Source organism: Epinephelus lanceolatus, chromosome 6 (genome assembly GCF_041903045.1).
Source record: "Epinephelus lanceolatus isolate andai-2023 chromosome 6, ASM4190304v1, whole genome shotgun sequence".
Lineage (NCBI taxonomy): Eukaryota > Metazoa > Chordata > Actinopteri > Perciformes > Serranidae > Epinephelus > Epinephelus lanceolatus.
In genome coordinates this window covers 795,550-818,975 of record NC_135739.1, presented here as the reverse complement: position 1 = coordinate 818,975, position 23,426 = coordinate 795,550, and the positions used below count along the sequence as shown (strand labels likewise).

The window sequence follows — 23,426 nt, the reverse complement described above, 5'->3', positions numbered from 1 at the left end:
TGCTGTAGGAAACACACCGACTGTGGATCAGTGCCTCACACAGCACAACATGTGAACGTGTGAACATGTGAATGTGAACTGTCCCTTTTAAGGCAACAGGAAGTTAAATTTGTGGAATGATGTTGATCAATAACTGACAGAGTTGAGCTGAAGATATTTTACAGATTCTTATGAATCATCATCTGGATTAAAATAACGTGTCAGACTGAAGCAGTCAGGTCTAAACACAGAGTGTGTGTGTGTGTGTGTGTGTGTGTGTGTGTGTGCGTTATTGATCAGCGATCGGTGATGGCAGCTGGTCTGAGTCCAGATGTTTGCTGGAGCTCGGAGCTGTTGACGAACACACGATCAATGTCTCAAAGGTTAAGTTGATGTTTCAGCGCTCTGCAGGACACTGACCTGAGTTCAGCTCACTGCTCACATTTATGTGACTGAACACACACGTCTCTGTCTACCTGCTCAGGTAAGAGTCTCCTCTCATTAACCCTCAGTGTGTCTGCGTCTGATCCGTCGTCCTTTTATCCTCAAACAGTTTGTTCTTCTGTTTATATTTCAAATTTCTCTCTGGTTTTTATTTTCAGTATAAAACATTTAAAATCAGAGTAAAGTCTGAATTATTGATCAAGTGTAGAGACGTGACTCCACAGCAGGGTTTATATTCACAGCTCCATCTGCTGCTGCTCATTCATTATGTTTAATTTGATCTCAGTATTCTTGTTTTTGTCTTTGAAATCTGACGTTCATTAACGTCTGTGTGTCACACACTTTATCACATCTCTGAACTCTGACTTTAAGTTTCAACAAGTTGAACTTCAGCGACTGAACCTGGAGTTAACACACTGTTTGAGAGCAAATGAAAACTTTGAAGCTAAAAGTGTTGACGAGAGACTGCACGTCATGGTGTCTGTGTGTGTGTGTGTGTGTGTGTGTGTGTGTGTGTGTACCTGAGTTTAATGTTTGGGGGCAAACTGAAGAAACTTTTCTCTGAACAGACACAAACAGGAAACAGTCCCCTCTGAGGTCACACAGTCAGAAAACTTCAAGTTAACAAATTACAAAAACTGTTGATTTATTTTAGAAAAGTTCTGAATCATTGTTTCGTTCATGTTCAGAAACACGTGATGTGGTGCAGGATGAGTTCAGGGTCCTTCACATATTGGTAACATTAAGGAGGCAGTGCAGATGAGGCTCCGTGTAGTTCATGCAAAAAGTTTTTCCAAACTCTGCACGATGGATCTGAAGCAGCAACAGAAACAAAATCACCTGTGAAGCACCAACAGGCTGTTTTTGTTCAGACGTCTTAAACAAACAGTGATTTCACATTGATCTGTGTGTGTGTGTGTGTGTGTGTGTGTGTGTGTGTGTGTGTGTGTCCGGCTCGGTCACATCCGTGTGTTCGTGCTCATTTTCCTTCAGTGCTGGTTGTTGTCAGATTGGTCTCAGCTTTAATTTAAAGTGGCACGAAAAAGCCTTAAAGTCTTAAATCTTAAAGTGTCTGCTCCCCTTTGCTGCTGTCACAGGAGCTCTTAAGCTCCCCCACACACAGCTGGAACAACCTTAAGAAGCCTTAATGTTTAAGAACTTTCCTGTCTCAGTAATTTAACATCCAGCGCTGCGCTGTGTGACCGTTGAAACGTCACCTGTATCACATGTTTGATGTTTGCAGCTGGTCGGCCGCGGCGGTGGCGGTCAGAGTGTTTGACGTGGGCGTGAAGCTTGTAGGCGCCAACAGTTGTTTACCCACAATTCAACATTTAAGATTCAAGATGAACTTTATCGTCCCACACAGTGTGAAACTTGTCTCGGGCTCTTCAGTCACGCTGCAGCCATAAAGAATACAACAGACAACACATCAACATGATGCACAAGACAGAGTAAAACAAACAAACAAACAAACAAATAGAAAAATAAAAAACATCAAGCGCTAAAACTCAGATCGTCATGATCCAGTTTCTGCTCTGGTTTATCTGCTGTTATCATCCGTCCACGTTTCAAAGCCTCGTGTGACGACAGGACTGTTCGTGCCAATAAAGCTTTTTGAATTGAAGACATCTTAATTTTTTGCTTTAACATCATGAGACTTTCAAACCACAAATAAAAAACGGGACTCAACCAAACATCATTCATGTGACTGAGCTCTGAAGCGCCTGCTGTCAGAGGCCAGTCCAGGTCGCATGTTTAAACTCCTTTGAAATGTGTAGACGTGTGGGAACCCTGTGATCAATAATCAGCTGATATTGATCTCCTGTAATGAAACAATCTGATCTTCTGACTCCACAAACACCAACTGAGACCTGCTGTTCTTTAGATCTGCTGTTTGTCACGTGTTTGATGTTCTGAGCTCTGAAAACTTCATCACACGTTTTTCACTGTTTTATTTCTTATTTTCTCGGCTGCTCGTCTCTCTGACCGTCTCCTGCCCTCACCGTCTGCAGCTTCTTCACAACTTCACAAATTCAGTTTTCACAGCTCCAGGGTGTCAGATTCAGGAGGGTTCAGTGTTGTCCGTCAGTGAGGATTACAGATTACAGATTACAGATTACAACCAGATGAAACTTCTCCTGGTCAGAATTCCTTCAGAGCTGATTGTTGAGGAGCTGAATTATCCTCAGGTCTCTTCCTCTCAGAAACACACACACCTGGAGTCTCATTAATAAAACTGTGAAAGATCCAGACTGAAAATGTTCGTACAGACAAAAGACAAAAAATGGCGTGCACCAAAAAGATTGAAAGAAGGCTCATTCACAACCAGTACTATTTTCACTAAAGGAAGCAGACGTATTACATTATATTGACTTCCTGCTGACAGATCCTGACTCTGACACACTGGAGCTCTGAGAGTCGTTAACACTCTGAGATCTGAATCTGTGAGGTTTCAATCACCGCAAACATTTTATCGAATATCTTAATTTCTTCTGTCAGAATGAGCTGAACTCGTCCTCTGAGAGAAAATTCACATTTCTGTTGTTACAAATCTTTAAACCATCACTGAACCTCAGACCTGTTTACTAAAGACAATAGATTCACTTGACAATAATTAAAACACATAAACTTCTTCACCTGGAGACATTATCACGTCTCCAACCTGTGGAGGATTCAGCTGCTGTCAGCCCTAGAGTGGTCTCCTCTGGTCTGAATCAGGGACTCATGTTGTTCCAAAGTTGTATAATTGCCTAGAGTTGGTTCGTGTTCTCACGGCAGCATTTACAAGAGGACCAGATCAAATGCCTTGTGTGAGAAAGCTGCTCTTGATTGGTCAGAATTTCCATGTGGGAAAAATCCAGGAAGTAAAGCAAACGTTGAAGAAGAGGACACTTGCAAGATAAATGTGACACTTTCTAATGTCACAATGGAGGGACAACTACGCAGACAGTGTCCAGAGTGCGCTCTGCCACTCTGAGAGTGCGCTGCTCTGGATAACCCAACGCTACATTCAGACAGCGCTCCCAATTTATCAACGCTCCAGGTTGTGTCAGAGTGCGCTCCCACACTCACAATGAGTGTTTCTGAACGCACCACTCACATCATCTTCCTCCATCATCTAAAACAAGACAACACAACTTGTTAGCTAGCGCTAGCTAATGTCTGTGGAGAACTGTTTTGGCTCCAGCTAAGCCCCGCCCACCAAAAACCACCACACTGTTCACTAAGAGTTAAAGGGTGTATAAAAACAATATATAAAGTGATAGAGGAGATGGTCTCTGACAGAAATATAACTGGACACTCAGTCTAACCTCTGATTGGCTCTCTGTGCAGAATGAGGGCTGCTCATTGGCTGTTGGTTATGACGTTCCTGCCGCTCGTCTCCCCCACCGTTCATCACGATATCTGCAATGCCAAACCCAAAGACCTCGCCCTGGAGCCGCGGTGCATCTACCGTAGCCCCGACCCCGATGGCCCCGAGGACCCGACCCTGACGCCCGAGCAAGTCCCTGAGTCCACCAATCCCCGAGTGTGGGAGCTGTCCAAGGCCAACAGCCGCTTCGCCCTGTCACTGTACAAACAGCTGGCTCTCAGCAAGACCCCCAACTCCAACATCTTCATGTCCCCCATCAGCATCTCCACTGCCTTCGCCATGACCAAACTGGGAGCCTGCAACGAGACGCTGCGGCAGATTATGGAGGTCATCTTCATCATTATTCATTAGTATGATTATTATTGGTAGTATTATTATTAATTATTGTCACAATTATTTATCTTTATGATGATGACTAATTTATTATTATTATAAATTATTATTATTACTATCATTTATTATTTTGATGATGATGATAATGATTATTATTATTATTTATTTTGTTACTACTGTTATTATTATGAACAGAGCTGTATCGGGTGCGGAGCTCAGACAGGAAGGCAGAAACAGTGACTGTGAAGCAGCTTCAGATGCACCTGACAGGTGTGTGTGTCTCCGTCTGCAGGTGTTTGAGTTCGACACCATCAAAGAGAAGACGTCGGATCAAGTCCACTTCTTCTTCGCCAAACTCAACTGTCGTCTGTACAGGAAGAAGGACGAGACCACGGAGCTGATCTCCGCCAACCGACTGTTCGGAGACAAGTCTCTGATTTTTAACGAGACGTACCAGAACATCAGCGAGACAGTGTACGGCGCCAAACTGCTGCCTCTCAACTTCAAGGTAACCTGCTCCATCACACATCCGCGTCATCACCTGATCCAATCAGGGCTCAGGTATCTAATAACCATTGCGCTGTGCTGCAGGAGAACCCGGAAAAGGCCCGCATCACCATCAACAACTGGATCTCAAACAAGACGGAGAACCTGATCCAGGACACGCTGCCTGCAGGAGTGCTGGACTCCAACACTGTCCTGGTCCTCGTCAACACCATCTACTTCAAGGTACCTGAGCTGGGACCCCATTCACATCTTCACTTCATTCACACCTGCTCCTGTCACACCTTCACCTCATTCAAACCTGCTCCTGTCACACCTTCACCTCATTCACACCTGCTCCTGTCACACCTTCACTTCATTCACACCTGCTCCTGTCACACCTGTACCTCATTCACACCTGCTCCTGTCACACCTGTAAGTCATTCACAACTGCTCCTGTCACACCTTCACTTCATTCACACCTGCTCCTGTCACACCTGTACCTCATTCACACCTGCTCCTGTCACACCTTCACCTCATTCACACCTGCTCCTGTCACACCTTCACTTCATTCACACCTGCTCCTGTCACACCTTCACTTCATTCACACCTGCTCCTGTCACGCCTTCACTTCATTCACACCTGCTCCTGTCACACCTGTACCTCATTCACACCTGCTCCTGTCACACATTCACCTCATTCACACCTGCTCCTGTCACACCTGTACCTCATTCACACCTGCTCCTGTCACACATTCACCTCATTCACACCTGCTCCTGTCACACATTCACCTCATTCACACCTGCTCCTGTCACACCTGTACCTCATTCACACCTGCTCCTGTCACACATTCACCTCATTCACACCTGCTCCTGTCACACATTCACCTCATTCACACCTGCTCCTGTCACACATTCACCTCATTCACACCTGCTCCTGTCACACCTGTAAGTCATTCACAACTGCTCCTGTCACACCTGTACCTCATTCACACCTGCTCCTGTCACACATTCACCTCATTCACACCTGCTCCTGTCACACCTGTAAGTCATTCACAACTGCTCCTGTCACATCTTCACCTCATTCACACCTGCTCCTGTCACATCTTCACCTCATTCACACCTGCTCCTGTCACACCTGTACCTCATTCACACCTGCTCCTGTCACATCTTCACCTCATTCACACCTGCTCCTGTCACACCTTCACCTCATTCACACCTGCTCCTGTCACACCTGTAGCAGTCCCACAGTGGCCAGACGTTCTTTATGTAATATTTGAATGTGTAATTATTTTGTTTGAATGTCGGCTGATGTCCACTCGTCTCTTGTCCTCTCATCTCTGGTCTCAGGGTCAGTGGAAGAGCAAATTCGACAAAGACAATGTGTACGTGTCAGACTTCCAGGTCAGCGACAGTCAGACCTGCTCGGTCACCATGATGTACCAGGAGACCAAGTTCAGATACAGGCACTTCCCCAATGACCAGGTGCAGCTGCTGGAGATGCCATACCGTGGAGATGACATCACCATGGTGATAATCCTGCCGAGTAAAGAAACCACACTCAGAAAGGTAAACCTGTCCGTCAGTCTTCTGACGGTCCTCTGGTGTCCTGCTTGTCTGGTTTTTATTTTACTTCACTCGTCTCGTCTTTTCAAAGCGTTTCATCCTTGTTTCTTCTTCTGTGACGTTTCTGATAAACTCCAGTTTATATTTCCACATAAAGTTATTTACAATGACTCTGCCGTCACCCCCTGCAGGCTGCACAGTTGATTGCAGTGACAACATCCTGATGATTGATGTGTTCATAGAGTCAAAAGAGATAAACATGTAAAGTTTGTCCAGAAGGTGGCGCTACAACAAAAACCACACAGCCATCAGGAAGTAAGGAGATGATTTAATTGTAAATTCAAAGTGTCTGAAAACACTTTACGGGTGTATCTATACAAGATATAAAAAGACAAATGTAAATGTAAAATATATAGAATTGTTCCTCATTTGCAGGAAAAAATTGTGACCACAGAAAAAAACAGAAGTTTATAACTTTATTCATCTGGAGGGAAATTTCTGTGCAGCAGTTTGTGCAAATCTAAAATATATAAACCTGGGATCACCTGGGAACACAAATCTGATACAGTCTGTGTAACATCAGAATAAACAAACTGATTTATTAAAAGTAATCACATAATTAAATCAGAGTTGATCTTTTTTTCAGCTGGTGAAGCGTCTTCTGACGGATATATAAATCTGAATGTCGTCTGCATAACAGAGAAATTAAATTTAACATATGGAGAATGTTTCAGAACGGGAGCATGAACACAATGAACAGAGCAGTGGTCTGCACACGGACCCTTAAGGTACTCCTCAGGAGACAATGTGCCAATCAAAGGAAGTTGTAGATGAACATGAGCGCAGAAACGGGTCAGATCATCTGCGTCACTGCAGACGCACCACAGACTTCCTCTGGCTGAACGACTAACTTCCTGTTTAGCCCGTCACTAAACTGGGAGGAGATAAAAGGATTTATTTGTGTGGCTCTTTCAGAACTTTTGAAATGTTATCGGACCAACGAATCTAATATCAAGTCATCAGAGAGAGTGTGACATCAGAGGGGGTGTGGCCATTAAAAAAATGTATCCACTGATTTTGTGTTGTGTGTGTTTGAATGTGTATTGTATATTATGTGATAATGTGTGTGTGTGTGTGTGTAGGTGGAGGAGAGTCTGACGTTGGACAAACTGACCAGCTGGTTTGATGAGATGACAGAGACCACTGTGGCCGTCAACATCCCTCGCTTCAGGGTGGAGGACAGTTTCAGTGTGAAGGAGAAACTTAAGGCCATGGGACTGACCGACCTGTTCACCTCGGAGAAGGCCAGTCTGCCAGGTGAGGTGGCGAAGACACACACACACAACACACCTGTGGTCTCAAGAGATTTATCGATCTAACCATCTGATGAGAGGAGGAGGAGGAGGAGGAGGTGGGGCCTGTGTACAGTACAGGTGAGTGGAGGAGGTGGGGCCTGTGTACAGTACAGGTGAGTGGAGGAGGTGTGGCCTGTGTACAGTACAGGTGAGTGGAGGAGGTGTGGCCTGTGTACAGTACAGGTGAGTGGAGGAGGTGTGGCCTGTGTACAGTACAGGTGAGTGGAGGAGGTGTGGCCTGTGTACAGTACAGGTGAGTGGAGGAGGTGTGGCCTGTGTACAGTACAGGTGAGTGGAGGAGGTGGGGCCTGTGTACAGTACAGGTGAGTGGAGGAGGTGGGGCCTGTTTACAGTACAGGTGAGTGGAGGAGGTGGGGCCTGTTTACAGTACAGGTGAGTGGAGGAGGTGGGGCCTGTTTACAGGTCAGTTTGTTTTGAAACATTTTTAGCCAGTGTTTCAAAACAAACTCTGACAGCTTCCTGCCTGATGGTGTGAAAGTGACTCTGGTGGATGAAGTGTTGTGTGTTGTTGGTTATGGGACAGTTTAAGTGAACTAAAATAAGCATGGGCCATTTGGGAACTAAAATGAGTGCTGGGCATTAGGGAACTGAGACGTATGTGGTTTAACCTCGTGTCCTATGATCCTCTGTTAATAGCACTGACTGTTCGTCTTTGTTTCAAGACTGTAAATCCTTCATATTTCAGTTTTTCTGACGACTGTTACAGATTTATTATTTGTTCAGTTTTGTTGTCCTTATTTTCAGCTGTATATTTATTCTGTGTAAAAACACTGAGAGTCCTAAAGCTGATTCTGGTTCTGAGAAGTTTTTATGTCTGTGTTTATCATCCTCAGTAAAGGAGGCACAAACTGACACACATGTAGTGTGAGTCATTCATAAAGTTTGTCTGTGTGTTTCAGGCATGTTGGAGGACGGCAGTGATGGTCTCCACATCTCAGACGCCTTCCATAAAGCCTTTCTGGAGGTCAGTGACATACTGCTGACATCACTGACACATACTGACATCACTGACACATACTGCTGACATCACTCACACATACTGACATCACTGACACATACTGACATCACTGACATACTGCTGACATCACTCACACATACTGACATCACTGACACATACTGCTGACATCACTGACATACTGCTGACATCACTCACACATACTGCTGACATCACTCACACATACTGACATCACTGACACATACTGCTGACATCACTGACACATACTGCAGACATCACTGACATACTGCTGACATCACTCACACATACTGCTGACATCACTCACACATACTGCTGACATCACTGACACATACTGACATCACTGACACATACTGCTGACATCACTGACACATACTGACATCACTTACACATACTGCTGACATCACTCACATACTGACATCACTGACACATACTGCTGACATCACTGACACATACTGCTGACATCACTCACACATACTGCTGACATCACTGACATACTGACATCCCTGACACATACTGCTGACATCACTGACACATACTGCTGACATCACTCACACATACTGACATCACTCACACATACTGCTGACATCACTCACACATACTGCTGACATCACTCACATACTGACATCACTGACACATACTGCTGACATCACTCACACATACTGCTGACATCACTCACATACTGACATCACTGACACATACTGCTGACATCACTGACATACTGACATCCCTGACACATACTGCTGACATCACTCACACATACTGACATCACTGACACATACTGCTGACATCACTCACACATACTGCTGACATCACTCACACATACTGCTGACATCACTCACACATACTGCTGACATCACTGACACATACTGACATACTGCTGACATCACTGAAACATACTGACATCACTGACACATACTGCTGACATCACTGACACATACTGACATCACTTACACATACTGCTGACATCACTGACACATACTGCTGACATCACTGACACATACTGCTGACATCACTCACACATACTGCTGACATCACTGACATACTGACATCCCTGACACATACTGCTGACATCACTGACACATACTGCTGACATCACTCACACATACTGACATCACTCACACATACTGCTGACATCACTCACACATACTGCAGACATCACTCACATACTGACATCACTGACACATACTGCTGACATCACTGACATACTGACATCCCTGACACATACTGCTGACATCACTCACACATACTGACATCACTGACACATACTGCTGACATCACTCACACATACTGCTGACATCACTCACACATACTGCTGACATCACTCACATACTGCTGACATCACTCACACATACTGCTGACATCACTCACACATACTGACATCACTGACACATACTGCTGACATCACTCACACATACTGCTGACATCACACACATACTGCTGACATCACTCACACATACTGCTGACATCACTCACATATACTGCTGACATCACTCACACATACTGACATCACTGACATACTGCTGACATCACTCACACATACTGCTGACATCACTGACACATACTGACATCACTGACACATACTGACATCACTGACACATACTGCTGACATCACTCACATATACTGACATCACTGACACATACTGCTGACATCACTCACACATACTGACATCACTGACACATACTGCTGACATCACTCACACATACTGACATCACTGACACATACTGCTGACATCACTCACACATACTGCTGACATCACTGACACATACTGCTGACATCAGACACATACTGACATCACTGACATACTGCTGACATCACTGACACATACTGACATCACTGACACATACTGCTGACATCACTGACACATACTGCTGACATCACTCACACATACTGACATCACTCACACATACTGACATCACTGACACATACTGCTGACATCACTCACACATACTGACATCACTGACACATACTGACATCACTGACATACTGCTGACATCACTCATACTGACATCACTGACACATACTGCTGACATCACTCACACATACTGACATCACTGACACATACTGACATCACTGACATACTGCTGACATCACTCACACATACTGACATCACTCACACATACTGCTGACATCACTCACATATACTGCTGACATCACTCACACATACTGACATCACTGACATACTGCTGACATCACTCACACATACTGCTGACATCACTGACACATACTGACATCACTGACACATACTGACATCACTGACACATACTGCTGACATCACTCACATATACTGACATCACTGACACATACTGCTGACATCACTCACACATACTGACATCACTGACACATACTGCTGACATCACTCACATATACTGACATCACTCACACATACTGCTGACATCACTCACACATACTGACATCACTGACACATACTGCTGACATCACTCACACATACTGCTGACATCACTGACACATACTGCTGACATCAGACACATACTGACATCACTGACATACTGCTGACATCACTGACACATACTGACATCACTGACACATACTGCTGACATCACTGACACATACTGCTGACATCACTCACACATACTGACATCACTCACACATACTGCTGACATCACTCACATATACTGACATCACTGACACATACTGCTGACATCACTGACACATACTGCTGACATAACTCACACATACTGACATCACTGACACATACTGCTGACATCACTCACACATACTGCTGACATCACTCACACATACTGCTGACATCACTCACACATACTGACATCACTCACACATACTGCTGACATCACACACATACTGCTGACATCACTGACACATACTGACATCACTGACATACTGCTGACATCACTGACACATACTGACATCACTCACACATACTGCTGACATCACTCACACATACTGATATCACTGACATACTGCTGACATCACTCACATACTGACATCACTGATACATAGTGCTGACATCACTCACACATACTGCTGACATCACTCACACATACTGACATCACTCACACAGTGCTGACATCACTCACACATACTGCTGACATCACTCACACATACTGACATCACTCACACATAGTGCTGACATCACTCACACATACTGACATCACTCACACATAGTGCTGACATCACTCACACATACTGACATCACTGACACATACTGCTGACATCACTGACACATACTGCAGACATCACTGACACATACTGCTGACATCACTGACACATACTGACATCACTGACACATAATGCTGACATCACTCACACATACTGCTGACATCACTCACACATACTGACATCACTGACACATACTGCTGACATCACTCACACATACTGACATCACTGACACATACTGACATCACTGACATACTGCTGACATCACTCACACATACTGACATCACTCACACATACTGCTGACATCACTCACACATACTGACATCACTGACACATACTGCTGACAACACTCACACATACTGACATCACTCACACATACTGACATCACTGACACATACTGCTGACATCACTCACACATACTGACATCACTCACACATACTGACATCACTCACACATACTGCTGACATCACTCACACATACTGACATCCCTGACACATACTGCTGACATCACTGACACATACTGCTGACATCACTCACACATACTGACATCACTCACACATACTGCTGACATCACTCACACATACTGCAGACATCACTCACATACTGACATCACTGACACATACTGCTGACATCACTGACATACTGACATCCCTGACACATACTGCTGACATCACTGACACATACTGCTGACATCACTCACACATACTGACATCACTCACACATACTGCTGACATCACTCACACATACTGCAGACATCACTCACATACTGACATCACTGACACATACTGCTGACATCACTGACATACTGACATCCCTGACACATACTGCTGACATCACTCACACATACTGACATCACTGACACATACTGCTGACATCACTCACACATACTGCTGACATCACTCACACATACTGCTGACATCACTCACATACTGCTGACATCACTCACACATACTGCTGACATCACTCACACATACTGACATCACTGACACATACTGCTGACATCACTCACACATACTGCTGACATCACACACATACTGCTGACATCACTCACACATACTGCTGACATCACTCACATATACTGCTGACATCACTCACACATACTGACATCACTGACATACTGCTGACATCACTCACACATACTGCTGACATCACTGACACATACTGACATCACTGACACATACTGACATCACTGACACATACTGCTGACATCACTCACATATACTGACATCACTGACACATACTGCTGACATCACTCACACATACTGACATCACTGACACATACTGCTGACATCACTCACACATACTGACATCACTGACACATACTGCTGACATCACTCACACATACTGCTGACATCACTGACACATACTGCTGACATCAGACACATACTGACATCACTGACATACTGCTGACATCACTGACACATACTGACATCACTGACACATACTGCTGACATCACTGACACATACTGCTGACATCACTCACACATACTGACATCACTCACACATACTGACATCACTGACACATACTGCTGACATCACTCACACATACTGACATCACTGACACATACTGACATCACTGACATACTGCTGACATCACTCATACTGACATCACTGACACATACTGCTGACATCACTCACACATACTGACATCACTGACACATACTGACATCACTGACATACTGCTGACATCACTCACACATACTGACATCACTCACACATACTGCTGACATCACTCACATATACTGCTGACATCACTCACACATACTGACATCACTGACATACTGCTGACATCACTCACACATACTGCTGACATCACTGACACATACTGACATCACTGACACATACTGACATCACTGACACATACTGCTGACATCACTCACATATACTGACATCACTGACACATACTGCTGACATCACTCACACATACTGACATCACTGACACATACTGCTGACATCACTCACATATACTGACATCACTCACACATACTGCTGACATCACTCACACATACTGACATCACTGACACATACTGCTGACATCACTCACACATACTGCTGACATCACTGACACATACTGCTGACATCAGACACATACTGACATCACTGACATACTGCTGACATCACTGACACATACTGACATCACTGACATACTGCTGACATCACTGACACATACTGACATCACTGACACATACTGCTGACATCACTGACACATACTGCTGACATCACTCACACATACTGACATCACTCACACATACTGCTGACATCACTCACATATACTGACATCACTGACACATACTGCTGACATCACTGACACATACTGCTGACATAACTCACACATACTGACATCACTGACACATACTGCTGACATCACTCACACATACTGCTGACATCACTCACACATACTGCTGACATCACTCACACATACTGACATCACTCACACATACTGCTGACATCACACACATACTGCTGACATCACTGACACATACTGACATCACTGACATACTGCTGACATCACTGACACATACTGACATCACTCACACATACTGCTGACATCACTCACACATACTGATATCACTGACATACTGCTGACATCACTCACATACTGACATCACTGATACATAGTGCTGACATCACTCACACATACTGCTGACATCACTCACACATACTGACATCACTCACACAGTGCTGACATCACTCACACATACTGCTGACATCACTCACACATACTGACATCACTCACACATAGTGCTGACATCACTCACACATACTGACATCACTCACACATAGTGCTGACATCACTCACACATACTGACATCACTGACACATACTGCTGACATCACTGACACATACTGCAGACATCACTGACACATACTGCTGACATCACTGACACATACTGACATCACTGACACATAATGCTGACATCACTCACACATACTGCTGACATCACTCACACATACTGACATCACTGACACATACTGCTGACATCACTCACACATACTGACATCACTGACACATACTGACATCACTGACATACTGCTGACATCACTCACACATACTGACATCACTCACACATACTGCTGACATCACTCACACATACTGACATCACTGACACATACTGCTGACAACACTCACACATACTGACATCACTCACACATACTGACATCACTGACACATACTGCTGACATCACTCACACATACTGACATCACTCACACATACTGCTGAAAGCACTCACACATACTGCTGACATCACTCACACATACTGACATCACTGACACATACTGCTTACATCACTCACACATACTGCTGACATCACTCACACATACTGCTGACATCACTCACACATACTGACATCACTGACACATACTGCTGAAAGCACTCACACATACTGCTGACATCACTCACACATACTGACATCACTGACACATACTGCTGACATCACTCACACATACTGCTGACATCACACACATACTGCTGACATCACTCACACATACTGCTGACATCACACACATACTGCTGACATCACTCACACATACTGCTGACATCACTCACACATACTGCTGACATCACTCACATACTGACATCACTGACACATACTGCTGACATCACTCACACATACTGCTGACATCACTCACATACTGACATCACTGACACATACTGCTGACATCACTGACATACTGACATCCCTGACACATACTGCTGACATCACTCACACATACTGACATCACTGACACATACTGCTGACATCACTCACACATACTGCTGACATCACTCACACATACTGCTGACATCACTCACATACTGCTGACATCACTCACACATACTGCTGACATCACTCACACATACTGACATCACTGACACATACTGCTGACATCACTGACACATACTGCTGACATCACTCACACATACTGCTGACATCACACACATACTGCTGACATCACTCACACATACTGCTGACATCACTCACACATACTGCTGACATCACTCACACATACTGACATTCCTGACACATACTGACATCACTGACATACTGCTGACATCACTCACACATACTGCTGACATCACTGACACATACTGACATCACTGACACATACTGCTGACATCACTCACATATACTGACATCACTGACACATACTGCTGACATCACTCACACATACTGACATCACTGACACATACTGCTGACATCACTCACACATACTGACATCACTCACACATACTGACATCACTGACACATACTGCTGACATCACTCACACATACTGCTGACATCACACACATACTGCTGACATCAGACACATACTGACATCACTGACATACTGCTGACATCACTGACACATACTGACATCACTGACACATACTGCTGACATCACTGACACATACTGCTGACATCACTCACACATACTGACATCACTCACACATACTGCTGACATCACTCACATATACTGACATCACTGACACATACTGCTGACATCACTGACACATACTGCTGACATAACTCACACATACTGACATCACTGACACATACTGCTGACATCACTGACACATACTGCTGACATCACTCACACATACTGACATCACTCACACATACTGAATCACTCACACATACTGCTGACATCACACACATACTGCTGACATCACTGACACATACTGACATCACTGACATACTGCTGACATCACTGACACATACTGACATCACTGACACATACTGCTGACATCACTCACACATACTGCTGACATCACTCACACATACTGCTGACATCACTCACACATACTGACATCACTGACATACTGCTGACATCACTCACATACTGACATCACTGATACATAGTGCTGACATCACTCATACATACTGCTGACATCACTCACACATACTGACATCACTCACACAGTGCTGACATCACTCACACATACTGCTGACATCACTCACACATACTGACATCACTCACACATAGTGCTGACATCACTCACACATACTGCTGACATCACTCACACATACTGACATCACTCACACATAGTGCTGACATCACTCACACATACTGACATCACTGACACATACTGCTGACATCACTGACACATACTGCAGACATCACTGACACATAGTGCTGACATCACTCACACATACTGACATCACTGACACATAATGCTGACATCACTCACACATACTGCTGACATCACTCACACATACTGACATCACTGACACATACTGCTGACATCACTCACACATACTGACATCACTGACACATACTGACATCACTGACATACTGCTGACATCACTCACACATACTGACATCACTCACACATACTGCTGACATCACTCACACATACTGACATCACTGACACATACTGCTGACAACACTCACACATACTGACATCACTCACACATACTGACATCACTGACACATACTGCTGACATCACTCACACATACTGACATCACTCACACATACTGCTGAAAGCACTCACACATACTGCTGACATCACTCACACATACTGACATCACTGACACATACTGCTGAAAGCACTCACACATACTGCTGACATCACTCACACATACTGCTGACATCACTCACACATACTGACATCACTGACACATACTGCTGAAAGCACTCACACATACTGCTGACATCACTCACACATACTGACATCACTGACACATACTGCTGACATCACTCACACATACTGACATCACTGACACATACTGCAGACATCACTGACACATACTGCTGACATCACTGACACATACTGACATCACTGACACATAATGCTGACATCACTCACACATACTGCTGACATCACTCACACATACTGACATCACTGACACATACTGCTGACATCACTCACACATACTGACATCACTGACACATACTGCTGACATCACTCACACATACTGACATCACTGACAAATACTGCTGACATCACTCACACATACTGCTGACATCACTCACACATACTGATATCACTGACACTGCTGACATCACTCACACATACTGACATCACTCACACAGTGCTGACATCACTCACACATACTGCTGACATCACTCACACATACTGACATCACTCACACATAGTGCTGACATCACTCACATACTGCTGACATCACTCACACATACTGACATCACTCACATAGTGCTGACATCACTCGCACATACTGCTGACATCACTCACACATACTGCTGACATCACTCACACATACTGACATCACTGACATACTGCTGACATCACTCACACATACTGACATCACTGACATGCTGCTGACATCACTGACACATACTGCTGACATCACTCACACATACTGACATCACTCACACATACTGACATCACTGACACATACTGCTGACATCACTCACACATACTGACATCACTGACACATACTGACATCACTGACATACTGCTGACATCACTCATACTGACATCACTGACACATACTGCTGACATCACTCACACATACTGACATCACTCACACATACTGCTGACATCACTGACAAATACTGCTGACATCACGCATACTGACATCACTGACACATACTGCTGACATCACTCACACATACTGACATCACTCACACATACTGCTGACATCACTGACACATACTGCTGACATCACACACATACTGCTGACATCACTCACACATACTGATATCACTGACATACTGCTGACATCACTCACACATACTGACATCACTCACACATACTGCTGACATCACTCACACATACTGACATCACTGACACATACTGCTGACATCACTCACACATACTGACATCACTCACACATACTGCTGACATCACTCACACATACTGCTGACATCAGACACATACTGACATCACTGACATACTGCTGACATCACTGACACATACTGACATCACTGACACATACTGCTGACATCACTGACACATACTGCTGACATCACTCACACATACTGACATCACTCACACATACTGCTGACATCACTCACATATACTGACATCACTGACACATACTGCTGACATCACTGACACATACTGCTGACATAACTCACACATACTGACATCACTGACACATACTGCTGACATCACTGACACATACTGCTGACATCACTCACACATACTGACATCACTCACACATACTGAATCACTCACACATACTGCTGACATCACACACATACTGCTGACATCACTGACACATACTGACATCACTGACATACTGCTGACATCACTGACACATACTGACATCACTGACACATACTGCTGACATCACTCACACATACTGCTGACATCACTCACACATACTGCTGACATCACTCACACATACTGACATCACTGACATACTGCTGACATCACTCACATACTGACATCACTGATACATAGTGCTGACATCACTCATACATACTGCTGACATCACTCACACATACTGACATCACTCACACAGTGCTGACATCACTCACACATACTGCTGACATCACTCACACATACTGACATCACTCACACATAGTGCTGACATCACTCACACATACTGCTGACATCACTCACACATACTGACATCACTCACACATAGTGCTGACATCACTCACACATACTGACATCACTGACACATACTGCTGACATCACTGACACATACTGCAGACATCACTGACACATAGTGCTGACATCACTCACACATACTGACATCACTGACACATAATGCTGACATCACTCACACATACTGCTGACATCACTCACACATACTGACATCACTGACACATACTGCTGACATCACTCACACATACTGACATCACTGACACATACTGACATCACTGACATACTGCTGACATCACTCACACATACTGACATCACTCACACATACTGCTGACATCACTCACACATACTGACATCACTGACACATACTGCTGACAACACTCACACATACTGACATCACTCACACATACTGACATCACTGACACATACTGCTGACATCACTCACACATACTGACATCACTCACACATACTGCTGAAAGCACTCACACATACTGCTGACATCACTCACACATACTGACATCACTGACACATACTGCTGAAAGCACTCACACATACTGCTGACATCACTCACACATACTGCTGACATCACTCACACATACTGACATCACTGACACATACTGCTGAAAGCACTCACACATACTGCTGACATCACTCACACATACTGACATCACTGACACATACTGCTGACATCACTCACACATACTGACATCACTGACACATACTGCAGACATCACTGACACATACTGCTGACATCACTGACACATACTGACATCACTGACACATAATGCTGACATCACTCACACATACTGCTGACATCACTCACACATACTGACATCACTGACACATACTGCTGACATCACTCACACATACTGACATCACTGACACATACTGCTGACATCACTCACACATACTGACATCACTGACAAATACTGCTGACATCACTCACACATACTGCTGACATCACTCACACATACTGATATCACTGACACTGCTGACATCACTCACACATACTGACATCACTCACACAGTGCTGACATCACTCACACATACTGCTGACATCACTCACACATACTGACATCACTCACACATAGTGCTGACATCACTCACATACTGCTGACATCACTCACACATACTGACATCACTCACATAGTGCTGACATCACTCGCACATACTGCTGACATCACTCACACATACTGCTGACATCACTCACACATACTGACATCACTGACATACTGCTGACATCACTCACACATACTGACATCACTGACATGCTGCTGACATCACTGACACATACTGCTGACATCACTCACACATACTGACATCACTCACACATACTGACATCACTGACACATACTGCTGACATCACTCACACATACTGACATCACTGACACATACTGACATCACTGACATACTGCTGACATCACTCATACTGACATCACTGACACATACTGCTGACATCACTCACACATACTGACATCACTCACACATACTGCTGACATCACTGACAAATACTGCTGACATCACGCATACTGACATCACTGACACATACTGCTGACATCACTCACACATACTGACATCACTCACACATACTGCTGACATCACTGACACATACTGCTGACATCACACACATACTGCTGACATCACTCACACATACTGATATCACTGACATACTGCTGACATCACTCACACATACTGACATCACTCACACATACTGCTGACATCACTCACACATACTGACATCACTGACACATACTGCTGACATCACTCACACATACTGACATCACTCACACATACTGCTGACATCACTCACACATACTGCTGACATCACTCACACATACTGACATCACTCACACATACTGCTGACATCACTCACACATACTGCTGACATCACTCACACATACTGACATCACTGACACATACTGCTGACATCACACACATACTGCTGACATCACTCACACATACTGACATCACTGACATACTGCTGACATCACTCACACATACTGACATCACTGACACATACTGCTGACATCACTCACACATACTGCTGACATCACTCACACATACTGCTGACATCACTGATACAGAGTTACCTGAGGAGTGACACCAAGCTGTGTTTTGTAATGATGCTGGAGCGACCCGTGACGCTGCTTCACATGTAGTTTCTGGAATATCAGCAGAAGGTCCAACAGATGTTTTAAGGCCTTGTGAATAAAAATATGGTGGATAAATACTACTAACATAAACACTTTATTTTTTATCAGCCTGACAGTGAAATTTAAACGTTCTCAGTCTCAACATGTTGGAACGAATTAAACATTTACACCAACCGTTTTTGCTTTTTTAGTTTTTCTTCTTTTTAAATTGTAGAATGTACATCTGTGCCTGGACATTTGAACACTAACCTCCACTGAGTTATTAGAAAACACATTGAGGACTCAGACATTGATCCAGACTCAGGTCAGACCGGATCCTGAAGGAACCTGTGTTGTGGTTTGCAGGTCAACGAGGAGGGCAGTGAGGCGGCAGCAGCCACCGCCGTAGTGGCCATCGGACGCTCCATGAACTTAGACCGGGAGATTTTTCTGGCCGACAGACCGTTTCTGTTGCTCATCAGAGAGTCAACCATCAACGCCATGCTGTTCACCGCCCGAGTGGCCAACCCCTGTAACCAATAAAAACTGCCCGGAGCCCTGCTTCAACAGCAAATTCAGAAAATAGCTAAAAGTTAAATCCACGTTTTTTTCCTTTTGTAACGGCACAACAAACAGTTGGACATGAAGACATGATTTAATTTTCTCTCTGTGACTGTATCTTCACAGTTCAACACTTATGTTACTGGGTGTGAATGATTTCCACCTGTGACCATGCAAATGACTTTATATTGAGATTATTAATTAGCTTAAATACATTTAATGACTATAACAAAATAAATTTTTCTGAAAAAAAGAAGGTATTTTTTACTCATGTTAATCCACAACTTTCAGTTGACTGTTTCAGCCTTTCATTACTTTTAGCTGTTTCAGATATTTAGGCTATCTGTTATATTTCAACTCATTACTTTCAGCTATTTGAACTGTTCAACTAGCTATTTCAAGTGTTTATTACATTTAGCTAACTATTTTAGCATTCAGCCATTACTTTAAGCTATTTTAACAGCTTATTATTGCTTTCAACTGTTTCAACAGTTTATCCGTTACTTTCAGTTAGGAGTTTCAACTGTTTACCTGTTACTTCAAATTATTTTAATTATTTCAACTGTTTGTTACTTTTCGCTAACTATTTAAGCATTTCAGCCATTACTTTTAGCTTTTTCAACTGATTGTCATTACTTAACTATTTTTTTATTTATCTGTTACATTTACACATTTCAAATATTTATTGCTAACTTTTTAGCTAAGTAACTATTTTACATTACTTTTAGCTAACTATTTCAAGTCATTACTTTTAACTATTTCTACAGTTTTTCCATAACTTTTAGCTAACAGTTTCAACCATCAATTTAGGCATTTCAAATGTTTATTGCTTAACTTTTTAGCTCAGTAACTGTTTTACATTACTTTTAGTGAACTATTCCAGCTGTTTATTCTTTACTTTTAACTATTTCAACCACTTATCTGTTACTTTTGGCTAACTATTTTAACCATCTTTTATTGTTAGCTATTTCAACCCATTCCTTTTAGCTCAACTGTTTTTCCATTACATTTAGCTAACAGTCTCAACTGTTTATATGTTACTTTTAGCTAGCTTTTTCAACAGTTTTTACTTTTAGCTAAATATTTCAAGTGTTAGTGTTACTATTAGCTAACTAGCTTCAGTGGTTTTTCATTTACTTGTAGCTAACAGTTTCAACCATTTATCCGTTACATTTAGCATTCTATTTCAACTGTTTGTGTTTCTTTAAGCTATTTCAACAGTTTTTCATTTCTTGTAGCTAACAGTTTTAACTGTTTATTACTTTTAGTAAACTATTTTAGCAGTTCAGCCGTTACTTTTGACTGCTTATCATTACATCTAGGTCACTATTTTAATTGATTATCTGTTACTTTTAGCTAACCATTTCCACTGTTTACCCATTATATTTCAGGCATTTCAAATGTTTATCCGTTCCCGTTAGCTCACTGTTTCAACCACTTATCCACTGCTACTAAATATATCTAACCATTTATCTGTAACATTAAACTATTTCAACCATTTACCCGTGACCGTCACCATGTGAGCGGAGTTTGTGCTGCATTGTGGGTAATGGTGTGAGTAAAGAAAGAGGCGAGTCGGTGCCGGTCGA

At 43.4% G+C, this 23,426-nt stretch overlaps 1 protein-coding gene across 1 annotated transcript; it reads left to right on the top strand.

Annotated features, from left to right (window-relative positions):
* The first annotated feature begins 305 nt into the window (after positions 1 to 305).
* Positions 306 to 23,337, top strand: serpinc1 (serpin peptidase inhibitor, clade C (antithrombin), member 1). Its single transcript, XM_033620767.2, has 8 exons — positions 306 to 463; positions 3,757 to 4,123; positions 4,422 to 4,637; positions 4,721 to 4,858; positions 5,962 to 6,180; positions 7,320 to 7,494; positions 8,453 to 8,517; positions 21,643 to 23,337. Exons 2-8 carry the CDS (start codon positions 3,758 to 3,760, stop codon positions 21,817 to 21,819), a joined length of 1,356 nt encoding a protein of 451 aa, XP_033476658.1. The 5' UTR covers positions 306 to 463; position 3,757; the 3' UTR covers positions 21,820 to 23,337.
* The last annotated feature ends 89 nt before the right edge of the window (positions 23,338 to 23,426 follow it).

Bases quoted from the DNA above. Each gene is read 5' to 3' on its own strand.
- serpinc1 (XM_033620767.2), top strand. From the start codon at position 3,758: ATGAGGGCTGCTCATTGGCTGTTGGTTATGACGTTCCTGCCGCTCGTC. The intron at 4,638-4,720 runs GTAACCTGCTCC...GCTGTGCTGCAG, and splicing joins TGCTGCCTCTCAACTTCAAG to GAGAACCCGGAAAAGGCCCG. The intron at 4,859-5,961 runs GTACCTGAGCTG...CTCTGGTCTCAG, and splicing joins TCAACACCATCTACTTCAAG to GGTCAGTGGAAGAGCAAATT.